The sequence below is a fragment of the Balearica regulorum genome, chromosome 5, assembly GCF_011004875.1.
Source record: "Balearica regulorum gibbericeps isolate bBalReg1 chromosome 5, bBalReg1.pri, whole genome shotgun sequence".
NCBI classification, from domain to species: domain Eukaryota; kingdom Metazoa; phylum Chordata; class Aves; order Gruiformes; family Gruidae; genus Balearica; species Balearica regulorum.
In genome coordinates, this window is record NC_046188.1 from 1932466 (window position 1) to 1954650 (window position 22185).

General features: G+C 44.0%; 1 protein-coding gene across 1 annotated transcript in view; it reads right to left on the reverse strand.

Moving 5' to 3' along the window:
• Positions 1-1327: 1327 nt before the first annotated feature.
• MDGA2 (MAM domain containing glycosylphosphatidylinositol anchor 2) overlaps positions 1328-22185 on the reverse strand; it is a 383424-nt gene continuing 362566 nt past the window's right edge. Inside the window, exons 12-17 of the mRNA XM_075753135.1 lie at positions 21860-21880; positions 16480-16635; positions 15205-15363; positions 8573-8703; positions 3043-3148; positions 1328-2320 (exon numbers count right to left, since the gene is read on the reverse strand). Coding sequence (XP_075609250.1) covers positions 2232-2320; positions 3043-3148; positions 8573-8703; positions 15205-15363; positions 16480-16635; positions 21860-21880 — 662 coding nt within the window. The 3' untranslated portion in view covers positions 1328-2231. The remainder of the gene's footprint in view (positions 2321-3042; positions 3149-8572; positions 8704-15204; positions 15364-16479; positions 16636-21859; positions 21881-22185) is intronic.

Sequence of the window (22185 nt, forward strand, 5' to 3'; positions counted from 1 at the left end):
AGCCTTCCAGCCACGGTGCGGGGGGGACTGCCTACAAATCAGGGAGCCGACAGCATCCTGGGAAAGCTCCAGCCCCCGTGCATCACCAGTATGGACCATTATATCTTCAGACAACACCAGTTTATCAGGGTTAAGACCAAGCCATCCCATTGCACCCATCCAGGGCACACGGGCACATTGCTCAACAAACACACGTACCACTTGGCATACCTTACCTGGAAAGAGGCTTTATTGAACATAGCTGTAAAATTATCTCTTCAGTTGAATTACTGAATTTGCACAAACATTTCTCTACAGAATAAAAAAAAAATCAAGCCTTGTCATTGTTTTACTGCATCTCGTTGTGCTTTTTATACTCATATTTGCAAATATTATACTCTTTTGTTTGTTTGTTTTCATGTTTGTACTCCAATTACTTGCATATCAGTTTTTTTTAATCCTAGGGTGTTGAGAGAACACAGAATAATAATAATAATAATAATTATAATAATTATAATAATACTCTTCTTTAGACAAAAGTCTTTTTTTTTTTTTTTTTTTGAAAGGAAGTTAAAAGCTGAGATAATTTAAGGAAAAAGGTCTTCAAATTGTCATAACCAACTGTAAGGGAACTTTACAATGCAGTGGAAAACCGGCTGGCTAACAGTATGTGTTTGGGTAGCTCAAAACCATTTGTACAGCTTTTATTATTTATTTTTTTTTGTTGTAAAAGTGGATTTTTTTTTTTTTTTTTTTTTAAAATTTCGCTACAATAACAAAATAATCTTTCGCGATCTGCACAGAGTCTGGCTCCAGGGCAGAGGCACGGCACCCTGGGTGCTTCGCTGGCGCCAGGTTTGCAGAGAGCTCTGCGGTTTGCTCGGTGTCTCGGTACGCACCGCCGTCCCCCACGCACGCCTCCCCGTCCTGCTAACGCTGGGGCCGACTGCCTTGCGAATGGAGGTTAGAGTAAGAAAAATCACTCCCGTGTTTTACCACCTTCTGCGCTAAGTGTATCTTAACAACCTTTTCCTCTGGTTGACCCACTTGATAACCTGAAGAAAACCAACAACAACAACAAAAAAAAAAGAAAAGAGTGCTGCTCCCATTTCCAGGACCAACGGAAGCTATTTTCTAATGGATAATAAGCTGAAAGGCCATGGCTGTCTGGAAGGTTAAACAACAAATATCGCATCCGAAAGGGCTTACGCAGCAGCTTAGGTCCGTCCATCTCCAGAAGCGGCTTCGTCTCCTTGCCTGCAGTCTGCACACCCAGGCTCCGTAGCTTGTTTAGAAAATAGTTTGCACAAACCACATTTTAGCAGTGCAAGCTTCTGTGTTGAAATTATTATTATTATTTTATTTTTTTATTTTATTTTATTTTTTTTTTAAATCAGGCTTGTTTCATTGAAGGCACTTGGTTTCCATGGCAATTTATAAAAGATGGTGGTTTGGTTTCTTCACTTCATTAGAACAGATGACTTAGTTGGGGAGGGGAGAGGGGTGTTCGAGTGGCCGCAAGCAAACTCCGATAAGCCTGTGTAATATGTAAGCCCAGGTCGCACATCCTGGATAGTAATGCATGCAAAAGGAGACAGCATACAGTTATCAAGCATAGCCATGAGAAATGAAACATAAATGTCTTAAAACAGCTCTGATTTAGGGTTATTTTCTAGGGGAGGTGACAGCCAAAGTAGAAAGGGCCTACAATTATTTAACTCTATACTAAAAACCTTCTTGAAGGGAAAATGAATGCCAGCTCTTCACATACCCTGTTTACAGTGAGGTGTTGCTCTTTCTCTTTCTGTTTTTGTTTTTATTTCCTCTCTCACTCCTTTTTTTTTTTTTTTTTTGGCAGGCCATTAGGTTTCCATGGTAACAAGCAAACTATTCATTTGAAACAAAACCAGCCATGACTTTGTGCTTTGACAAGGGTTTCTATAGCTCTTTTCCGAGAGTTCAACCAGATGATGCTGTATTCATTATTGACCACAAAAGCACCTGAAGGTCTCTTCCTTACTTAGGCCAGATCTCGTTCTCACACGTGGTTCATAGTGAGTTACACTCCCGTGATGCCTTTTATGTCCCCAGTGCTTTTTAATTATTTTTTTTATTTATTTACGTATTTATTTAACTTTTGAGTCAGTCAGTGGAGGAATCTTTGGTAGTTTGTTTTTAAATGTCCATTTTACAAAGACTCTTTCTTCATGCCAGTGCCTGGTGAATCTTTTGTAGCCTCTGCCAGGATAAGGTCACCTCTGATGACTTAAGACAGACATGAGGATGATAACTGGGATAAGTCGTATATGCGCTAATGTCCCAACAGCACCTGATCGTAAATCTACAAAAAGGGGGGGGAAAAAGGTAGAATTAAAGAGCTGCCCAGACACAGTCAGCATCGCTACACGGCTCAGAAGATAAAGGGCTCTGTCCTGCACATGCAGCCGGGGAGGACAGCGGGACGGTGCTCACCTGGACTGCCTCCCCTCGTCACACCGAGTGCCACCCCCCTCCCTGCAGGGACAACGCTCCGCAAGGTCACCTCCTACAAAGAGGGGACGAGACTAGTCCTCGCCAAACGAATGGGTCAGGAGGCTTTGGGATAAAATACCACCTGGCTGTGGAGCTAAGGTCTGATTCCAATGTACACATGGGGGTGGAGCGATGGAACAAGGTCCACAGGGGATCGCAACACTGCTATTCATTAATTTCATATTGTTTGGGCGCACTGAATATTTTCTTGATGTCCCTTTACCTGTCTGCACATCTCGAACCAGAGCTGCCCGGCCCAGCCCCCCCGGGCAGTGCAGCCCACCGCTCTCGCCTCTGCCTAACGCCCATCGGCCTTTCGCTTGCTTCTCTGCTAAACCAGCATCTTCCTATCTGGACAAAGACACTTTGACTCCAGAGCTTGCTTCCAAGGAAAAACGTTTCACTTTAAGCCTCTCCAACTGAACCGAACAATATATTGTTCTCCTGGAGAAAATCCATTTTAGAAGGTATCTCAAATTTATAACTACAAGAAGCAATTTGCTCTCCCTCATGTGTGGAAGAGCCACTTACTGTTGGCTGGTTGGTCTGATTTCATACACTCTCCTTCCACAATTGATACATCATCAATAGCAATATCACCTTCGATGCCAGGGCCCCGGATCCCTTCAAATATGAGCTGCGAAAAAATAAAGAACAAGCAGATTAGAGGGTGACGAATGGAAAACATTCAGCTGCATTATGTACAGCATTAAACCACATCGATGGGCTTGGAATAATTTACAAACACTTTAACGCAACTGAGTTCACACGTAATGGTAAGGTGAACGCAGATGATGCGTGAGCCATGGAGGCTTTTACACTTCAGAATGAGCTGAAAAATAGCAGACCTGCTAGTCGTCTGCCTAGTTGTCTACCTGGTGTGTCCAGGTCAGCTTTGCCACTATGCTAACTGCAACATGCGTATTTATGTAAGTACGATACTCCTGGATCAAAGAGCAGGACTAAATGGAGGAAAAGTTTTCAAGAGTTTGGGGTGTTTTCCCCAGAAACTCCTGCCACCTGAAGCAAACGGCAGAGGCACGGCTTGAAGAACAGCATCTGTAAGGTGCTGGAGGACTGAGCATCCACTTGAGCACATGAGAACACACAGGAGCCAGAAAAACTCCACAGTAAAAGGAGGTTTCTGGCTCTCCGAGGTGGCCCCACCAGTCCCTCCCACCCCATCTCCCCCACTGGGCTCCCTCTGCACCTCGGTGGCACTTCCCTGCAGGTGGGAGAAGGATGGGAGCTGCCCCCCTCCAACCTTCCCCTGGCCCATGAAAGCTTGGGAGAAACCTCTCAGGAGCTGGGTTGGTGTCCCTTCACTCATAGCACAAAGCTGTATTTATCTCCAGGGTTCAGGAAGGGACTACCTTTGATTCGGATCCCCTGAGGTGCCACAGTGCTCTCCTGCGATCACCTTGGTGGATTTTAACCTCATGGACCTCCTGCCACAGCAGCAATTGATGACAGTGACAGCCCCACTTCTCTCCTGCTCCTTTTCGTGGCTCATCATTATGTCCAGAAGCTTTGATACCATCTAGGAATGGTTTTATATTTATCAAAGGACACTGTGATGTGTTTTATCACAGAGAGGGTCAGAATAGGGATTTTCTTCCTCTTTAAGGCTTTAACCTCTGCTAAATGGATGCCTGTGATTTCACAGTCCTATTAATCCCTTTCTGCTGAATATTCCTAGCCTGAAAACCTAACTGCCACAGCTGGGAAAGGGAATGGTGCCTGTATGGAGACGGGTGGCTTGTTGCAAGGTCAGTAATATTATTTGCCGTAATATGTTCATTCTTAGCCATGGATTACCATTGTACTAAAGAAACAAAGCCATCTGCTCTCCTTCCCAAACCCGACGTGGTGCTGTCCTGCCATACTGCTGCTTAATTACCTTTGCAGAAGAGTGGACTCATTCTGCGTTGCGAGAAATTTATTCACTAGAAAACTTCAAAGCCTTTCAAAAGAGATGAAGGAATTATGTAAGGAATATATTTCCCAAGCAGCACTATTTGCACAGTTATCTCTCCTTTTCCTCCCCCCCCCCCCCCCCAGTCCTTTGAAATATTTTTGGTTAACTTAGATGACAAGTTTTTTAACTTTAATCTGCAACAATATATGCATGAAATTCAATGAATTTTATAAGGGTGCGCTGTGGCACTAATGGAGACATTAACTCTTGGGGGTAGAGTCAATGTGAAAAAAAAAATTAATTCCATCTGAAGCAAAATACTTAAATTACACTTCATAATGATCTAACTGCATCGGGGAGATGTCTGGGGCACTTGATGGCCTCTCTCCGTTGTCACTGATTTCAGCAGGACACAGATCCGAGCCTCTTCTCCGGGCAGCTTCTGACATTTCTTTGCTCATTAATACAGTTCAGCCAGAGCTGCTCACTTGAAACGAATACCTTTCATTATAAACGATGAGTAAACACTCAGGGCAGTGGAAGCTGACCCTGTAAATCACAGGGCTCCAGTAGCTAGTCCAGCTGGATGCGTATCACCCAAGGACCGTATCACCACGGCGTGCGATGCCACCGCACGGGCGATTCTCCGCCCTGCCTTTCCGCGGAGGGCACGTCCCTCAACCTTGGCCACAGACACATCTCGTCTGGTTGCTAAGCTGAGCATCCCCAGAGATGCCTGACCCTGGAGCGGTAAGCTGGCAATATAAGGCATGTATTTACAGCCTGCCCGTTGCGTCCTAAGCCAGGCAGCAAGGTCTGCGCTGGGAACACTAAATAAACGTGAAAACTGTGCACTTGGAGCTGGAGACTCCGCTGGTATTTTATTGAAGTGCGACGCTGTAGGTTAATTACTATAACAAGGTGGATATTAATGCAACAGGGAACTGTAATTGGGAAAACAGTAAGTTTTTCCATAATTTACCCTGTTGTCTGAAAACAGTGGCTCAAGTAATTATCCCTGTGACAATTTTTCAACTCTCCCTCTGATGATGGGAAGTATTCAGCTCGAGAGGAAAGTGTCTTCTCTTCTCCCCAAAGTACAGCTTGCCCTCCTGCTCCTTGGCAGCAGGCATATAACCAGTCAATGGAGTTTAAAGTCAAATCTTTCCTTATGAAAAACACTGTTTCCAGACAAAAGGACTCTATACAAATACAACGGCCAGCATTTAATTAAAATCTGCGTTTGGCAGTGCGTTTCATGGGCCTCAGAGATGGGTTGCTATTAGCCAGCTTGGCCACACGCTCAGAACAAATCACCGCAGATGAGTGTTGGCAAGGCACGGAGCACCATCCAGCCTGCAGTCCGCAGCTATTTGCAGGAGGTGCCAGATGATCAGAATCCCCTATCAGTATCCTGCAAAACCTATTATGTACATGTCCGTGACTTTAGATAGCCGTTGTTCAAAATACTGCATTTCGCTGAAGAATAGAGGGGCTTACGCGTACAGCAAAGGCCACTCTGCTCTCTCTTAACAGGGGAAACAGAAATAAGCCCCGATAGTGCCCCCAGAGTTATCCCGAGTGTCTCCAGGGGATTCAGCTTGTGCTTCTTCAACAGGATTTCAGACAGATTTTACCTTCCTGGCCAGTCTCCTAACAAGCAGGGAAGAGCCTCGTGAGTGTTCCCAGCCAGACAGCGTGATGGCAAGGCTGTAAGCCCCTTACACTGGCTGGAAGGGGCTGAACATCTCAGCGGTCTGGCAGGGTCATTTACTTAAGGGCAGACCAGTTCCTCAATGCAAAAAAACCCTCTTTGGCAGAAAAATGTCTTTGACACAAGAAGGGTGTCGAAGAAAGTGTAGCTGAAGGCGGTGGCAGTGCTCCTGCTCAAATCTGAAGTAAAACAGACACCTTCCTAGATGCCAGCATGCAACGTATAAGTCCACACACTTTCTATTTTTGTGTCTATTCTTTAAAATATGTAATAAGTGAATATCTTCCTGAGATAGCTTTTATGCAATGCTTTTTCTGATTCAAAGCACTGTAACCCTCTCAGTTCTTCACGACAGAAGCTTTGTTATATATCGCAGGGACTGGGAAGGTATAAAACAAATCTGGGCTGCACATTTACCCATATAAATTAACCTATAAAAAGTTTTAATTTCTGTGCCAGGGTACTGTTTTACTGCAAAGATTCACTTCAATTCACTCTCCTTAAATTTAACTGGGAGGTTTATATTCTTTCCTACTTAGGCTCCTAAATGGAAAATAAAGTTTGCTTGATGCAAGAGCTGCTAAGAAAGTAATTTAAGGTTCCAACCACTCTGATATTTATTTGTTATATTTGTGCAGAGCTTCACTGCTTTACATTCATTTTATGCTGAAGCCTTTAAACACAACAATGTAAAAGGTGACAAACAGCCACGTAGAGGAGGTTCCATTTCGCGTACCAGCTAGCGGCACCAGTGAATATGGTTTCAAGGCGATGGGAGCTGAGGTGCACCAGTAGCAGAAGTGACCCCTGTAACTCTTCTGCAAGCAACGGGGCCTCGTGCAAGGGCTGATGCTCAGACTCCACGGTGAAAGCAGCAACCTGGGTACGGGGAGCTGTGGCCTCTGGCTGCTCTGCTGAAGCCTCAGCCCCTGGTAGGCAGACACCCCAGCTTGTCCTTCCACCCAAAGCCATGCCTTCCTCCCCACGCTGATGAGGTGATCCCATCACCCTCCTCCACTCCTCTTCATTGCTGGTGCCAAACCCTTTGCATCCCTCTGCTCAGAGCTGATGTCCTCATCCTTCCCCCACTTCTGCTAAAGCCTGTCCCAGATCTCAGGAATCCCTCTCGGACACAACTGCGAGCACTCTGGTTTCAGCTTCCCCAGCTATCTCTTCTTTCCCTTTACCAGTCCATTTATTATAGTCAGATACTAAATCATTTTTCTCTCCTTCACTGTTTAGACTTCTCAGATTTATGCTGATTTCCCCAAAGCAAATCTCACCCACTATGATCAGCTCCCTCGTACTTGGCTCCATGCTCTGAGTGTACTTCAACACTCGTATCTCTCTTCTCCGCACTCTTCCTCCTCAATTCTGCCACTGTGTTCAACTCAAACGTCACATCACTCTGTACTTCGCATATCCCTCTCCTTCAATTTTCCTCTAATTTCCCCCCATGCAGTGCTTCTGTGATCACGTACGTCAATTCATTTCTCTTCCATCATCGCCTCTTGCACATGGAAACAAACCCAAAGGGTCAGGATCTATGGTTGCCCATGAAGTGAATCCCAACCTGCATGTTTAATATAGCAGTTTCGACTTGCACTGAATGGCTGTTTTTCCCAAAAGCCATTATCTCCCCCAGGGTACTCGGAGGTTACAGAGAGGAGACGGAGGAGCCTGGAGATCATTGCACCGCAGGGCACAGCTTGTGACTCCCGTCTTCCAGGACGATACTCCCAGCCTCAAACACACGAGGGCTTGCTCACGGCAGCTGCCTTTTTGGGTCTGTGGCAGTTAGAAACAGCTCGCAGCGTGAATGAGAACTGCCCATAATAGTCTATCAGCATCTCGCTGTCAAACCAAAAATGAAATGCGTGAAAACCTATCATAACTTGCATATGCCGAGTGACTGAGGCGTGCAGCTCTGCCGTACCAGGAGCTCCAGGCAGGCAGCGCTGCTGCTTTGGTACCTTTCAGCAGAGACTCAGAGATCATTCCTTTTTCTGCAGAAAATGCATGTATCTCAAGAGATCTCTAACACAGGCACTGTACCATGGACCCTAGCATTTTTTTCACAGGAAGTAATTTTGTATTCCAGTTGCTAATCTGAAATAATTAAAAAAACCCCCTCTTTTTATATCAACAACTAGCATCTTCTGAAAACTGAAAGACATTTTGTCTTCAAGCAAATAGCTGCTGTCCTGCCATTAAAGTGTGCATTATTAAGCTCTACGGTGCTCACCTACTTAAAGCAAGGAAAGCAATTATCTGTCCATAAAGCAGCTTTCAGAGCTGAAACAAAGCTGTTGCAATCCCGTGTCAGAAGGAAAGGATCAGAGTACACAAGCCCCTTCCACAGCAAACCGAGTACTCCCGCTCCCGGTGTGCAGTGCTTGTGTACCGTGAAGCCATGCACAAGCCATTACCTGAAATGAAGTCGGGGGGTTTATATTAACGCGGGCTTGGTTCCAGTGCTGTCCCTTATTTCCACTTGAAGACCACAACGGGTTCTCTATCGCGGTCTGGCCTTTCAACCGCAGGTAAACGTTCAAGCTTCCTAGAAGAGAGGTGGAGAACTGGAATTGGTTAGGCTCTCTGACGGAGCAGAGTTGCTGGGCTGGGTACAGCAGCAGTCCCCTGCTCACCCCCCTTCCCATTTTGCATTGGCCTCTGCTAGGTCTGAGTGGATGTGGGGAGCTTCTTGTCACAAATTCAAAAACTTTTAACCTTGGGAACACCGTGGTGCTGTGAATTCACAGCAGAGGCAAGCTGAGCGCGCAGGGACCGTGCTCCCCCGTGGCGGGCAGGCAGCTGCACCCACTGCTCCCAGCAGCTCGGGAAGGACGCCAGGCTTCCCAGGGTGAGATGGGCAAAAAGGAGTTTTCTATGTTTTAATACAAACGAGGCATTTATAACCTCCTTATCCAAGGATAAGTCACTCGCTCGCCTTATGCTTAGCTCTTGCTTATAAAGACAGCCCAACTTCTAACGAAGCAAATCTACCTCAGAAACAGGTGTGATGCCCTTACCACCACTGAGGAGCATCTTCGAAGGACATAATCTTCTAAGTTCAAATAACCTGGGAAAAGTTGTCTCTCATTGGGGAGAAAAACCCTGCAGCCCTGGGTCTTTCCCCACCAACAACCATTAAGTTACTGGTTCCAGCACAGACATTACTTGCAACAGGTACCAGACCGTCGGCATTCGGCAGCCCTTCTCTCCCTTTAACCTCCCTGCCTCAGACCACGAACAGAAAGCAGACTGTCGTGGTGCACCAAGGAACAGCAAATGTGTCAACTTCCTTTAGCAGGGTTTAGTAATTCAGATAGTTTGGAGATTTTGTTCCTTCTTGCCCACCGCTGTTACCTGCAGATGTGTGGGGCAGCGGTGTCTCTTTGTACTGTGCAAATCGTTGCATTTGCCTTCATTCGAGAAAGTTCAGACAGTCAAGTCCACACAAGACCACTTTTTTCAGGGAGTCTGGAATGGCAGCTGGGAAGCTCATACAAATTATATTTGCAATGAAAGCTCTCATATCTGAGGCAGCTGCACAGTGACTCAGCTCCTGCTAATAAAAAGTTCTTATTTCTAGCGACAGCAAAACTCAGTGCCTTGAAAAACATAAGGCTAAATGTGTAATGGAGCAGCAAATATTCTCATCACGGCTCTTTCACCAGGGTGCCCAGAATGAGGCCATACATCTTCCTTGAAGGAGGTGGGGGAAGCGATGCTCGCCGGAGCGACTGGGCAGCACCGTGTCTCCCACCTGCCCCCCACCGCAGCATTTCAGTTTTCAAATGCTGGGACGGGTGCGGAAACAGCACAAAGGACTCACGGCTTCTAACGGGGACGTTCTGTCTCTGTCTACACTCATGCTACTGGGCAAAACAAAAAGACCTGAAACAGAAAGGGCTTGCAAGAAGGGAAATGCCCAGGAGGGTTCCGCAGAGCAGCCCTGCAGCCCAGCCCGGTAGGATGTCGCAGGGCTGTGCGGGGCTGCTCAGCCTCAGCCCGCTTCCGAACAGCCACAGAAGCTCTCGGGCAAGGTTTGTATGAGTCACCTACAAGAGTTCTCCCTCCCTTTCTTTGCTTCTCTCCAAGACTTTTTTCAACAACTGTGCTGAGTCTATGGTCTGAAAAAAGGCAGGGTCTTAGACGAGACTACCTAAAGTTATAAAACAGAGTTATATATAATGTTATTTTTCAAAAAGACAAAAAGCAATGCCTGTATCAAGCAAGGGATGAATAGCTGGCTAATTATTTCACCCGTTTGTGCAGGTTGATACAGCCAATGCTGCAGGGCTGTTTGGAATAACTGAATAATTTAGGTATGAATAGCATGTAACTCCATCACTGTTGAGGTAACAGAGATTTAAGATTGTTCATAGCACACTCAGCATCTCTGTGGCATGTATTTTCTTCAATTAATAGTAGAATTATAGCAGTCTTACTTAAAATACAAAATACCCTTACTGTACCAGATATGCTCAGTCATTGCCCAGCATGTTGGTTACTGTGGATGTACCTGCCTGTCCCTCCTTGCCAGATACACACACACCTGCCCGAAACATCGCTGAAAACTTAACTTATGACACCTGCAACAGATGCTTATCCTTGAAATTCTGCCAGTAAAGTTTTTGGAAAGGTTACATGACCGTCACAAAGCTGATGCTGTGGGGGAGGATGGGTTGGCTGTAGGGTTCACACTGCTGCGTGTGCCTCAGGAATTCACCCGAAGATTTCAAACTATTCCAAACTCCAGACAAATGGGCAATGAGGTGACTCTTGAGTAGGAGACAGAAACAGTGGGCAGGAGTAACAACTGTGAATTAAGGAGTAAAGTTTATTTTCTGACAGTTTCTATCCTGCCAAGAGAGTGTAGGGTGCGCTGGAGACGTCGCCAGCTGCAACACTGGGGTGACGCTTCGAGCGCTCATCGCCGTGCAAACAAAAAAGCTTTCACAGTGTGCTCTGACAGCATGTTTGGCTTCCACTTTTTGTTTTGTGATGGCTCTCTAATGACAAGAAAAATTACTGGTCTTGGAGTAGCAATTAGAAATGCCCCATTTTGGGGTGTAGATGGAAAAATCGGAAATATAGATTGTTTTAAAAGATGGTGACAGCTATAATGGAACTATAACCTCTTTCTGTCTCAACGTTGAGACACAATAAGGACAGAGACTCTTCATTTTCTTCCTCCCCAACAATGGCTTATTGTTTCCTGCAAATCAAGTAATGGGAACTTCTATTTCTCTTATGCTTTAGGGATAATCTGCCTTCTCCTTTTGAAGGGTGTGGAGCGAAGCACATGCAGTTTCTCTGGCAGCCAGCACTCTCAGGGTTGGCTCTGTGTGATCTGTCAGGAATTACAATCTGATTTGTAAGTAAGAGCCATCTATTTCAGGTAACGAAACACTTTATCTTTCAGAATCTAACTGCCACGGCATGGCATGTAGGTCCCTGTTTATCTCGTCAGAGCTGTGCTACAGCGTAAGTGCTAATCTCAGATCTGTGCTCCGCTCTCTGCAAAGACTCCCAAGCACCTCTCCTTATCGCTATGGAAATTTTCAGCCTCTTCTCCAGAGACACCGAAGACCTGAACAGCAGGCACAGAAGCTGAGCTGGATAAACTGGTAGACTGTTTGGTTTCAATATAGTGCTACAGCCATGTTCTCAAATTGATGTCACCAGGGTCACTCATTTTTAAGAATGGAGGATGAAGTATCTTTTCCCCTAAGCCTCCAAGAGCAGTCCACACCAGCAAGAGAGCATCATTCCAGGATGATTACCCATTTTATCAGGGATCCTTCAAAATCTTGTTGGAAATGCAGAAACATTTTGATGAGCACTGAAACTGTTCTGGAAACAAAGTGCTTTGCCCCTGAGTCATGGGAATAAGAAACCTAATACCACTTGGAAATCTTATGGGTACTGATAACTAGGGAGAATAAAGCAACCTAGCGTAAATGCTGACTTGCAGCACCACTGTCTGCTGAACAATGCTGCAGCACTTTGGATGAAAAATCAAAGGTTCATGGCCATGTGTCTTCCCTGAACACATTGTCCCCAGGTCCAAGGAAAGAACAGGTTGGAATTTATTTGAGCCAAATTTCCCTGCAAGATGCTTCCAGTTTTCAATGAAGTCAGGTCAAGAATCAGCAGCTCACGGTTATTCAAAAGAGATATCCTTCAGCATGGAGATCGTACCGAGGTCTCAGTTAGCAGCTCCTATCCTGCTCTTGTGAAGAAATCAATGAGCTGGCAGCACGTACTACAGCCGATAGCTGCCCCGACTGGCAGCGCTCATTCCCAAATGGGGATAAGAAGCATCTTCAATATGTTGCCTGCAAATTCTGGAACAGCGGTGAAGGGTCAAGGCTTCTAACAGCTTGTGATAAAAGTCAGTCTGGTTTAGCAATAAGATTTAGAATTATCCACAGGGGATTAATCCTTAACAAAATGGAACTCTTCTGGAAAAAATATTGCCAATTAAATATTTCACACAGAATCACAGAATTGTTGAGGTTGGAGGCACCTCTGGAGATCATCCCATCCACACCCCTGCTCAAAGCAGGGTAGATTAGAGCAGGTTGCCCAGGACCACATACAATTGTATTTTGGATATCTCCAAGGACAGAGACTCCACAACCTCACAGGGCAACCGGTGCCAGTGTTTGATGCTTTCACAGTTTAAAAAAAAATACTATTTTTTTCTTATGTTTAAATAGAATTGCCTCCATTTCAGTTTGTGCCCGTTGCCTCCTGTCCTCTTCCTGAGCATCTCTGAGCTCCACCTTCTTTACAATCCCTTCAGGTATTCATGTACATTGATGTGATATCCCTGAGCCCTCTCCTCTCCAGGCTGAGCCGTCCCAGGTCTCTCAGCCTCTCCTCATGTAAGAGATGCTCCAGTCATTGTTGTGGCCCTGAGCTGGACTCCCTCCAGTAAGCCCACGTTTCTCCTGTACTGGGGGGCCCAGCCCTGGACCCAGCACCCCAGCTGTGTTTCACCAGTGCTGAGCAGAGAGGCAGGATCCCCTCCATTGACCTCCTGGTCATGCTCTGCACCCTGGGAGGCTGGTGGCCATCCTTACCACAAGGACACATCATCTGAAACGCTGTGTCATGATAAGGTTTGATTTAACTGAGCAAATCATTGTGTTATAATAACCCTTTTCCTAACCCAAAGTAATTTCTAAGACCACAAACCTTTAAAAACTCATTCAAGTAGTTACTTTATCAATACCACTATTCATACAATAATCATGTGCTTAAATCACTGAAGTCTTAGAATTTCATCACTCATTAGGTTTTTATTTTCTCTTCATTATCCTCGTGTGAACAATTTCAGTGACAGAGTTCACATCTAGGGAATCAAATGGTATATATTTTCTGATTTCATAATTTCTTTCTCATATGCATGTTGCGTTCTCATGTGTTTCATAACGTTTTGTCATTATGAGGAATTAAAATTTTGAATTTAGTAGACGTGTACGAATGTGCATTCGAACAGATGGCTGATGCTATTAATTTACTATTTTTCTGTCACTCTGCTCTTTGAAGACAGAATAATATGTAATTTTGTACAAAGCTATACAAAAGTAGATCATTTCGAACATTAGCTAAAATGATGGTAACTGTATTTTTTTAACATTAAGGAACAAAAGTGATACTGAGCAATTTTGGGTTTTGACAACTAGGTGTCCACATTGCCATGAATAAATCCTATGTAACTATGATCACTCATCATCATCGTCACCACCTTCACCTGTGGGTCAGGTCCCTCATCAACCAGCATTATACAGGTCAATTCAAGAAATCACACATCAACAGGAAGGGGTGATCTCAGCAAAAACACTAAGGACACAGACACTTGCTCAAAATGTAGCCCAGGAAAAACAACAAAATTGCACGGATGAGAGGTCACTGTTTTGTGGACAGTGGTCAGCCTCAGGTGGCTGTTTCTCTTATACTTTATCTCAACCCTAAGGTATTCCAGAAAAACTCTTTGACCCATTATGTGCGTAACTTTGCTCTTCACTGTTATACACCAGAAAGAGTCTGGTGTATGACCACAGTATGGCAGTTTATATTTTTTTCACTAAGCATGGCATGGCTCAATTGCTTCCTTCCGATAAACAGCCAAGCTCCCGCTGCAAGACAGAGCCAGGAGGATTTAGACGTGGGGCTGCACTCACGTGCTCGCAGTGCAGAGACAACTAACAAAGAACTAAGGGAACTTGTCTGCTCTATTTAAAACCTGAACTCTGCCTGGGGGCAGGTGAAGGTTTTCCGAAGCACCCACCAGAACACACTGTGAGGATGTGCTTGCCCTTGAAATATATATAAAAATACAACAAGTCATCCAATACATCAAAATACAGCCAGGTTGGCACTGGAAAGCCTCTTGACATACTGGTAAGCACTGAGCACCCCACAAGGATTTGCAGGTTTTATAAAAAATGGGCTATCATTTATACTTTTATATTTTCCCACACCTTTTTTTTCATACTACACAAAGAAATTAAATGTGTGTGCTGAAAGAGCTGTGACTAAAATCAGACTTACAGATACACCTTGAAAACCTACACTCCCACAGCTTGTGAGCAAATTGTTCATGACTTTTACAAAGGAACCACGTGCCGCTGCATCGCGCAGAGGCTGTGCCGCTCCAGCTGCCGGCACGTCGGGAGTGCGGCTGCTAATTGCTTGACCCTGAATCTAGCGAGGAGTGACTCAAAACACCGGGTCAGCAGCAGCAAAGTCCTTGCAAATATTACTTCTTCTCCTTCCACACTCTAAAGTTCCCACGCTCAAAACCTCACACATACACAAAACATGTCCCAGCCATAAGAGGGGCTCCTGCTAGTGTGCTGCTTAGGGGAAAACACAGTTTTACAGCAATTAGGATGCTAACGGGCACCTCTCTTGCTAGCTTTGGTTGCAAGTGGCCCTTGCAGGTGTTGGCAGTCCTCTCGTGCTTTTCTTTCATACAAGTGGACATTTCTCCCGCTATTTCTCCCAAAGTGAAAAGACAAGGTCATTGGCTTTCTCTCACCTATGTGCTGTCCATACATGTGATAGTAGAAGCTAAAGCAATAGGCTGTGTTCGTAGCTCCGTAAGGATTTTTTGGAGCGACGCTGAAAACAGGACTAACAAGTCTGGCCTTTTCCCCTTCCAGCCTGGGCCGTGACGTCTCAATGTACATGTAGAAACCTAGGGGAAGTCCAAATGGAAATCGTTAGGTTGCAGTCTTCAAAATCCAACACATACACATGCAGGAAGACACCAGGACTATCAAGCATCTTGATTCATTTTTCACATTCATCTGACACCACTATGGTTTCTGGGACATATTTCTTCTGCATTAAGCCCATGTGTTTTCCACAACTGCTTCAAAAATGTGTTTTCTACCAAGAGTAAAATCAGGGCTAGCAGGTCATAACTCGTAAACAGCTTCAAATCGATGTTATATTGTATATGCATAAGAAAAGAAAAAAACCTTTATGATGTGGTTCAGACTTCAGTCTCAAGGTTGGAATTTGTTCCTATAAACAGTGAGTGGGAGGACTTGTAAAATAAAGGGAAAATATCTTGACGGAAACCTTTCAAGGAACATTTTCAACTGGCCATGTCAATCACACATTTGAAAGCTCACTTTCTTGAAAGAAGACAATATTAATTTATTCTGATCCTGGACTGCGCCAACAACAGAGATAGGATTCACTTAATCCACCCAAGCAAATACAATGCAGTATGATATTTTTCCCCTTTGGTAGTGCAAGCGGGGGGCATACAATAAAATATCATGAGTTACTGCAGTACTTGATAAATTCAGCACAATATGTCTGACTTTTCAAATGCAAATATACACTGCAGTCAATACAGCATGCTTCTGTTAACCAAGGTAGCAGATTGAAAATTACACATTTTAGCAACACCCAAAGTAAAAATGGGGCAAAAAAAAAAAAAAAAGTCTCATTGTGACAGTCTGAGAGAGTCCAAGTTAGAATTTAAATGACATAAACCAGAAGAATATTTCAAGATGTGCCAGAATATTTCCCCACTAGACCGTAACGTGAAAGCAATCGCTTTGAAAATGGCACAATGGAAACAATACAAGATGGCTAATGGCACCGTTAGTGGGCTGTGCTTTGGGACCAGCCGCACGCCTCGGCACTGGCAATTTCTTTTAGAAGTCCTCAAAGTATGCTTATTCTTGGTATGATAAGAAAAATGACACAGCTGGCCGAGTTGGCTGTCCTGGACAGGTCCCTCACCCCAGTGGAGCATCAGAACTGCCGGGGCACTGGGCACACCGCTGGAGCTTACCTTCCTTGGAGCCAGTCCGATCCGCGTTTGGCCCCGTGTTCGGGGTGTATTTTGTGTCTCTAGTGGCAGTGCTTTGTTTTGTCCAGTCAAAATTGTCCGTGTCATCTTGAGTGAAAAGGCAAATGTTACCATCCTCAAACCCACAGTGGAACTCTCCTGCCAATGCAGAAAATGAGCAGAAATTTAGCGGCTGAAACTATTAATCCTATGCTTCTTTGTCAAAGTACTCATGAATTATAGCAAATACATTGTGTGATGATGCTTATTAACAGCACTGGAAAATAGATTTACATTTAGATCAGTTTCTAGTGCTCAGTGTACGCTTTCTTTTGCAGTAACCTCAATAAAAAAAAAAAAGTCATGGTCATCAATCTATGTTGGTGTTACTTGAAATTATATTCAAATCTTATTTTATAGCTCCTCCTCACACATTCTTCACATGTATACAATTGCCCTTAGAGACACTGTCTCTTCTTACCCAGCTAGCATTTCTAGAAAGCTGAGCAGAACAGGCGCGTGTCCATAAAGCATGAACTATGAGAAAAAAAAAAAAGTGAGAAGTGGGTTATTTTGGTTTAGGGATAAGAACATTAGGGAAAAGAGGACAGCAACTTTTCAAAATAATGGAAACATTATCTCCAAGCAACATCTTCTGAACTAGTTTTGGTTTTCAATAGGGATGGGAAAGCTAGTAGTGGCTAAAATGAGAGCAAAGGAGCTTTAGGGTAGACATGAATAAAATATCTAAAAATCAGGACAGTGAAGCACATGAATGGATTGCTGAGGAAGAGCATTGAATCCCCATCACTGGATTATAATAACCAATTAGACAAATACCTGGGAGTAAGGTTTAGGTCTGTCTGAACCTATACAGAATCACAGAATCATTTAGGTTGGAAAAGACCTTTAAGTTCATCGAGTCCAACCGTAAATACAGGCGGGACAGGGGACTGTATCATGTCCTGAAGACATCTCCGAGACTTTCACTAAGATCTCTGTTATGTACTTGAGGTCAAGTGGTAAAAGCTTAGGTCTAAAGAAAAAAGACATCAAGAATCCCAGAGAGGATCACTGGGACCCTCCCCTCTGGAAACAGAGGTCTGGGGGACACAGCAGTGGTGATCCTACCTGCTGGGTTATGGCAGGATGATGTCAGACATTTAGGAACGAAAACAAATCAAAACTTCGAGGTCCAGTTTTCACCTCAGAACAGAATAAGGCCCCACACAGTAAAATGTGCAAAAGCTTAATTTTATGCACATGAACAATTCCTGCTGAGTTTACTCTTCCAGCAAAGTCAATTGATTTATCTGAGAAAACAAGCAAATCTCCCTTCTCTAGGGAGAATGCAGCTGTCTGCATAATGTGTCAGCTACGGCCTTCTTTAGAGGGGTGCAATTTATATTCATTGTTATGAGGAACTCTAACACCAGGCGTCATGGGATTTTTCATCTGTGTTAAACTGAGAAGGTATATAACTGTTTGCAGGTTTGGGGTTTTGGTGAACTATAAATCCACTTAAGCCACTGGAGCTTCACTGTAAGTCACTGAAAACAGAGGGACCTGGAGCTTAGCTTGGATATGTACTGCTAAGCAAGGATGCTGGTCTGAAACTTATTTAAAATCAGATAATACTGCAGACAGAAAAAACAGGCTTGAAAAATTAATTCCAAACCACAAGGTGCATTAGGAGTGATTTCCAAGTCTTCCTCATTCTTCTTCTGCCCATCCAAAGAACAACACAAACTGTATCCCCTCCACAACGGTCAGTGTAAATCACCACTCAATAAAACCAAGTTATCACAAAAATGCAGTCCACAGAAACTTCCTTGGCTATTAGCACATCAAGCAGGTTGACTTGATTTCTCAATAAATCCATCAAGTTTATTAGATCCTCCAGGAGAATTTATTTCCTAAATCACAGTTCCTTAACTGGCAAACATGACAAACATCCATCAGCGTGATGGGGAGCCAATTTCAGGACCTTGCACCTTGGTTTGGTTCTGGAAGCAAGGCCTTCTGAATCTTGAATTTTGAATGATGAAGAAGTGGCAATACAGAAAATCATTCAATGCAGGGGCACCATCATGAGCACTGCAGAAAAGAAATACAAGGAGACGCCTGACTGTCATTCTTCCTGAGAGACAAGTAAATCAAGGAACAAAGCCACAAGGAACACACATGGTCAAAATACATCCACAATCCTTCGAGAGAGAAGCATGTGAATAGATGCAGACTGACACCTTCGTCTTTATCCCGAAGACCAGGAAGAGAAAGCAAAGACCCTGACGAAGCTCTTGAAAGACACAAGGACTCAAACGACGCACTCTGAACAAAATGCCAGCTGTGCCTCTCATCTCCAGAAATACCTTTACACAATTTGAGCTCCAAATTTGCTTGGTTCACACTATATTTTGTGAACTTGGCTTCCATCTCCACTTATGCAAGCCCTTCCTATAGCAAACCCGATGCTGCTTCTACACAGTGCGATAAAATTAAAGGGCACCACAGTAAGTAAAGGAGAAAAGTTCTGACTACCAGATCCAGTCCTGCAGCAAAGTGAATTAACACAAAGCATTTCCAGCCATTCAGTAGTTTCTAACCCTGCCCCTCCAGTACCTTAAAAGCTGCAATTTGCATGTCGCACCATGCCCTCAGAGCTTCATTAAGAAATTCCACATCAGCAGCACAAAAGACTTTTCTTCAAGTGAAAAAAGAAAAATAATTCCGGCCAGAGGAAAAAAGGTAAGTAAAAGTTTGCCATGTATTTAACAGGAAAACACTGGCTTTGTGTGGGGCTCTGCCATTTGGAATACATTGGAAAAGGTTAGTGCTAAATATTCCTGGCACTAAACACTTCTTTAAAAATGACAGAATAAAAATGGGAAATAGTTTGTCAGGATTAGCTCAGTACTTTTCTTATGCAAGAAGTAGGAGCATTCAAATAGATCTGGATGGTCCTGAGCTGTTCGTTAATGGGGCATAGCGAGTGCCAGCCGTTCTGCAAGCACCCATGGGTGCTCCAGCTCATGACACTGCTCAGACCACTATGATTTGCTGAAAGCACTAACAATGGTGCTAATTAACATTAAAGATAGTGGTCAGGTCAATTTTTGTCAAAGCACATGCCAGCTCTGGCAGTGGATTCAGGTTATTAATAATTTCATTGCCAATTAGGGAAAAATCTGAAACTGTTCTCAAGGTGAAACACTCTTCATTGTAGTATGAATTTTTGTCATCTATTTCCATAAAATTAAAGTTGAATATGACTCTCTAACATCTAATCTCTTCCATTATTCAGGTATAACATCTAGTGGCACTAATGATATGAAATCCTTATGGTTTACATTAAATGGTTTATAATATGTTAAAAAATAAAATGTAGATCTGAGGCTACATCTCGGTGTTTAAGTCATTTGATGCTACTTGCTTATGTATTGCAGAAATTTCATAAAAAGGAAGGATTTATGCAAAGTGATTATTCCAGAACTGAAGCAGGAAGAACGTGACTTCAGTTTCCAATACAGGTATCTTGTCCCAGTTGGATACAGATCCGACTCTTCATTCATAATGGTGTAAATAAAATCAGAATTCAGCCAAACGAGTTTAGAAAAAACCAGAACTTTTGTAGAAAGCACGGATAATGATGAGATTGAATTTGTTAGAGGAGACAGAATCTCTCTTCTCCAGCTTACAGGTTTGAACCCATGTGCAGCCCAAGATTTCTTCCCTGTCAAAAGATTTAACTCAAAAAGTCTTTGGGGACAAAAGCAAATCCAAATTTTACCATCGCTTTGGTCATCTAAAGGAAGTTACACCGAGTACCCTATCGTTCTGGTGGGCAAACTCTCCCATCGCCACCAGTGCAGAGAGAGGCAGACCCAGAGAGCAGCTGAAGGAAACGGTGGACAGGTTGGAGGACATGTCCTCCCTCCCTCGAGCTAACACACTCCCTATCGCAAGGGCACCCCAGATGCCACCTGCACTCTACCACGCGCCTACTAGAGCCATTACTTTTCACTGAGCTATAGAGACATTTTGAAAACGAGACATTTTCAGATCTTAAAATCATCGAGGACTACAGTGGGAAGCACTTGGGATCGCGATGTACTTTTTTCTTAACATCATACAGTATATATTTAATACATTAATTAGCAAGGGTCTCATCTACTTCTCATTTAAATCAATGGGAGTGGTTCTTCCAGCTCCCGTGAGCTTTGAACTAAGCCCTGATTAATTATTAAAGCATTGCAGACGATCTTCCGCAAATAAGTTTAAAATTTACAGAAAGGCTCAGCCGTTGCGTGTGAGATGGAGAGAGAGGCGGCTCGCACAGCCCGCTGCTGCTTTCCTGCCTGATTACGGCTGCACCGCAGCAGCAATAACGGCAGGCTGAATCCCATTCCTATTCAGAAATGTTTTTCACATATGTTATTAAAGCCAAGAGTATGTTGCGATAGCAAAACGTGCGTTCGCCGTGGCGTGGAAGAAAATCCTGGAGCAGATAGATGTGGGGGCTGACAGGAATAGGGTGGTTTACTGGGACCTACTGAAGCTCCAACCCAGTCTCCTGGCTGTGGCATCTGTGGGGATTTGGTGCCCATGGAGAAGTGTAAGAACAAACTGTAGGAGAAGTCCTTTCTCCCCTGCAACGACCCCGTGCCCAAGCACCGGCACATTAGCAAACACACAGGCAGAGTTTGCATTTTCAGTCATGCCTGTGGAGCTGTCTCCTGTGAATTTGTCTAAACGCTTTCACACCCGCAGCACACTTTTGGTCTCCACATTTCTCTGTGCAAATGAGATCCTTATGCACTGCATGAAAAGACATACTTCTTTTGGTTTTAAAGCTGCGGATGAACTTTTGACTACTCTTGGAAGTATCAAAATAACTCAAGAACTGAAAATGTACTTCTTACGCAAGGATAAATGAATTCGGAAATTCATAAACTGACTTTTCCTTCAAGATTTTTGCCATACCAGGTGAGGCGCAGACACAGTTCCTACACAGTACTTGAACTTTCAGGTATTTAGCTACCCCCACAGCATCACCCATACACACACCCACAAAAGGAGGCGAGTTTTAGAACATTAGTATTTTCCTTTAGATGAACTGTTTGGGCAGTGGGAAAGAAAGATGAGCTGGAGCTATAATTTTTCCTTTCTCCATCTATTCTTGTATTAGCACCTTGTGAGAAGAAGAGGAATGACACGTTCAGCCACCAGCCCAGCCTGCACACAAAACGAAGGTGGACCCTGCAATCCACGGGCTATAACTGCAAGCGAAATACTTATCATTCACTTTTTAACTGTGAGGGACAACGGGTGCAAGGACAGGCCTTCATACAAATGAAAGCTAAAAAGATAAAGAAGTACTTACGTAGATGTGGATTTACTGGAGCTGGAAGACAGAGAAAAAATAAAATTAGCACAAAGAGGAAATTCTAGTTCAGCAATATTCAGATTATCCTAAATTTCCCGTTGTTCCCTCCTCAGGACATAGATCATGGCTCCTACTCTGAGACAGCAAGCAAAACCGGTATCTTCCTTTTTGAGCAAATTTTGTGGCTCCCTGGCAACACAAAGGCAACGATTTCAGTGAGAAACGATAGCCTCTCCCATCCACCATGTGTACGCTCCTTCACTAGTACCTGCAGCTTGGGGAACAAGATGCTGTAATTAAGCATCAAATCTAGATTATTGGGG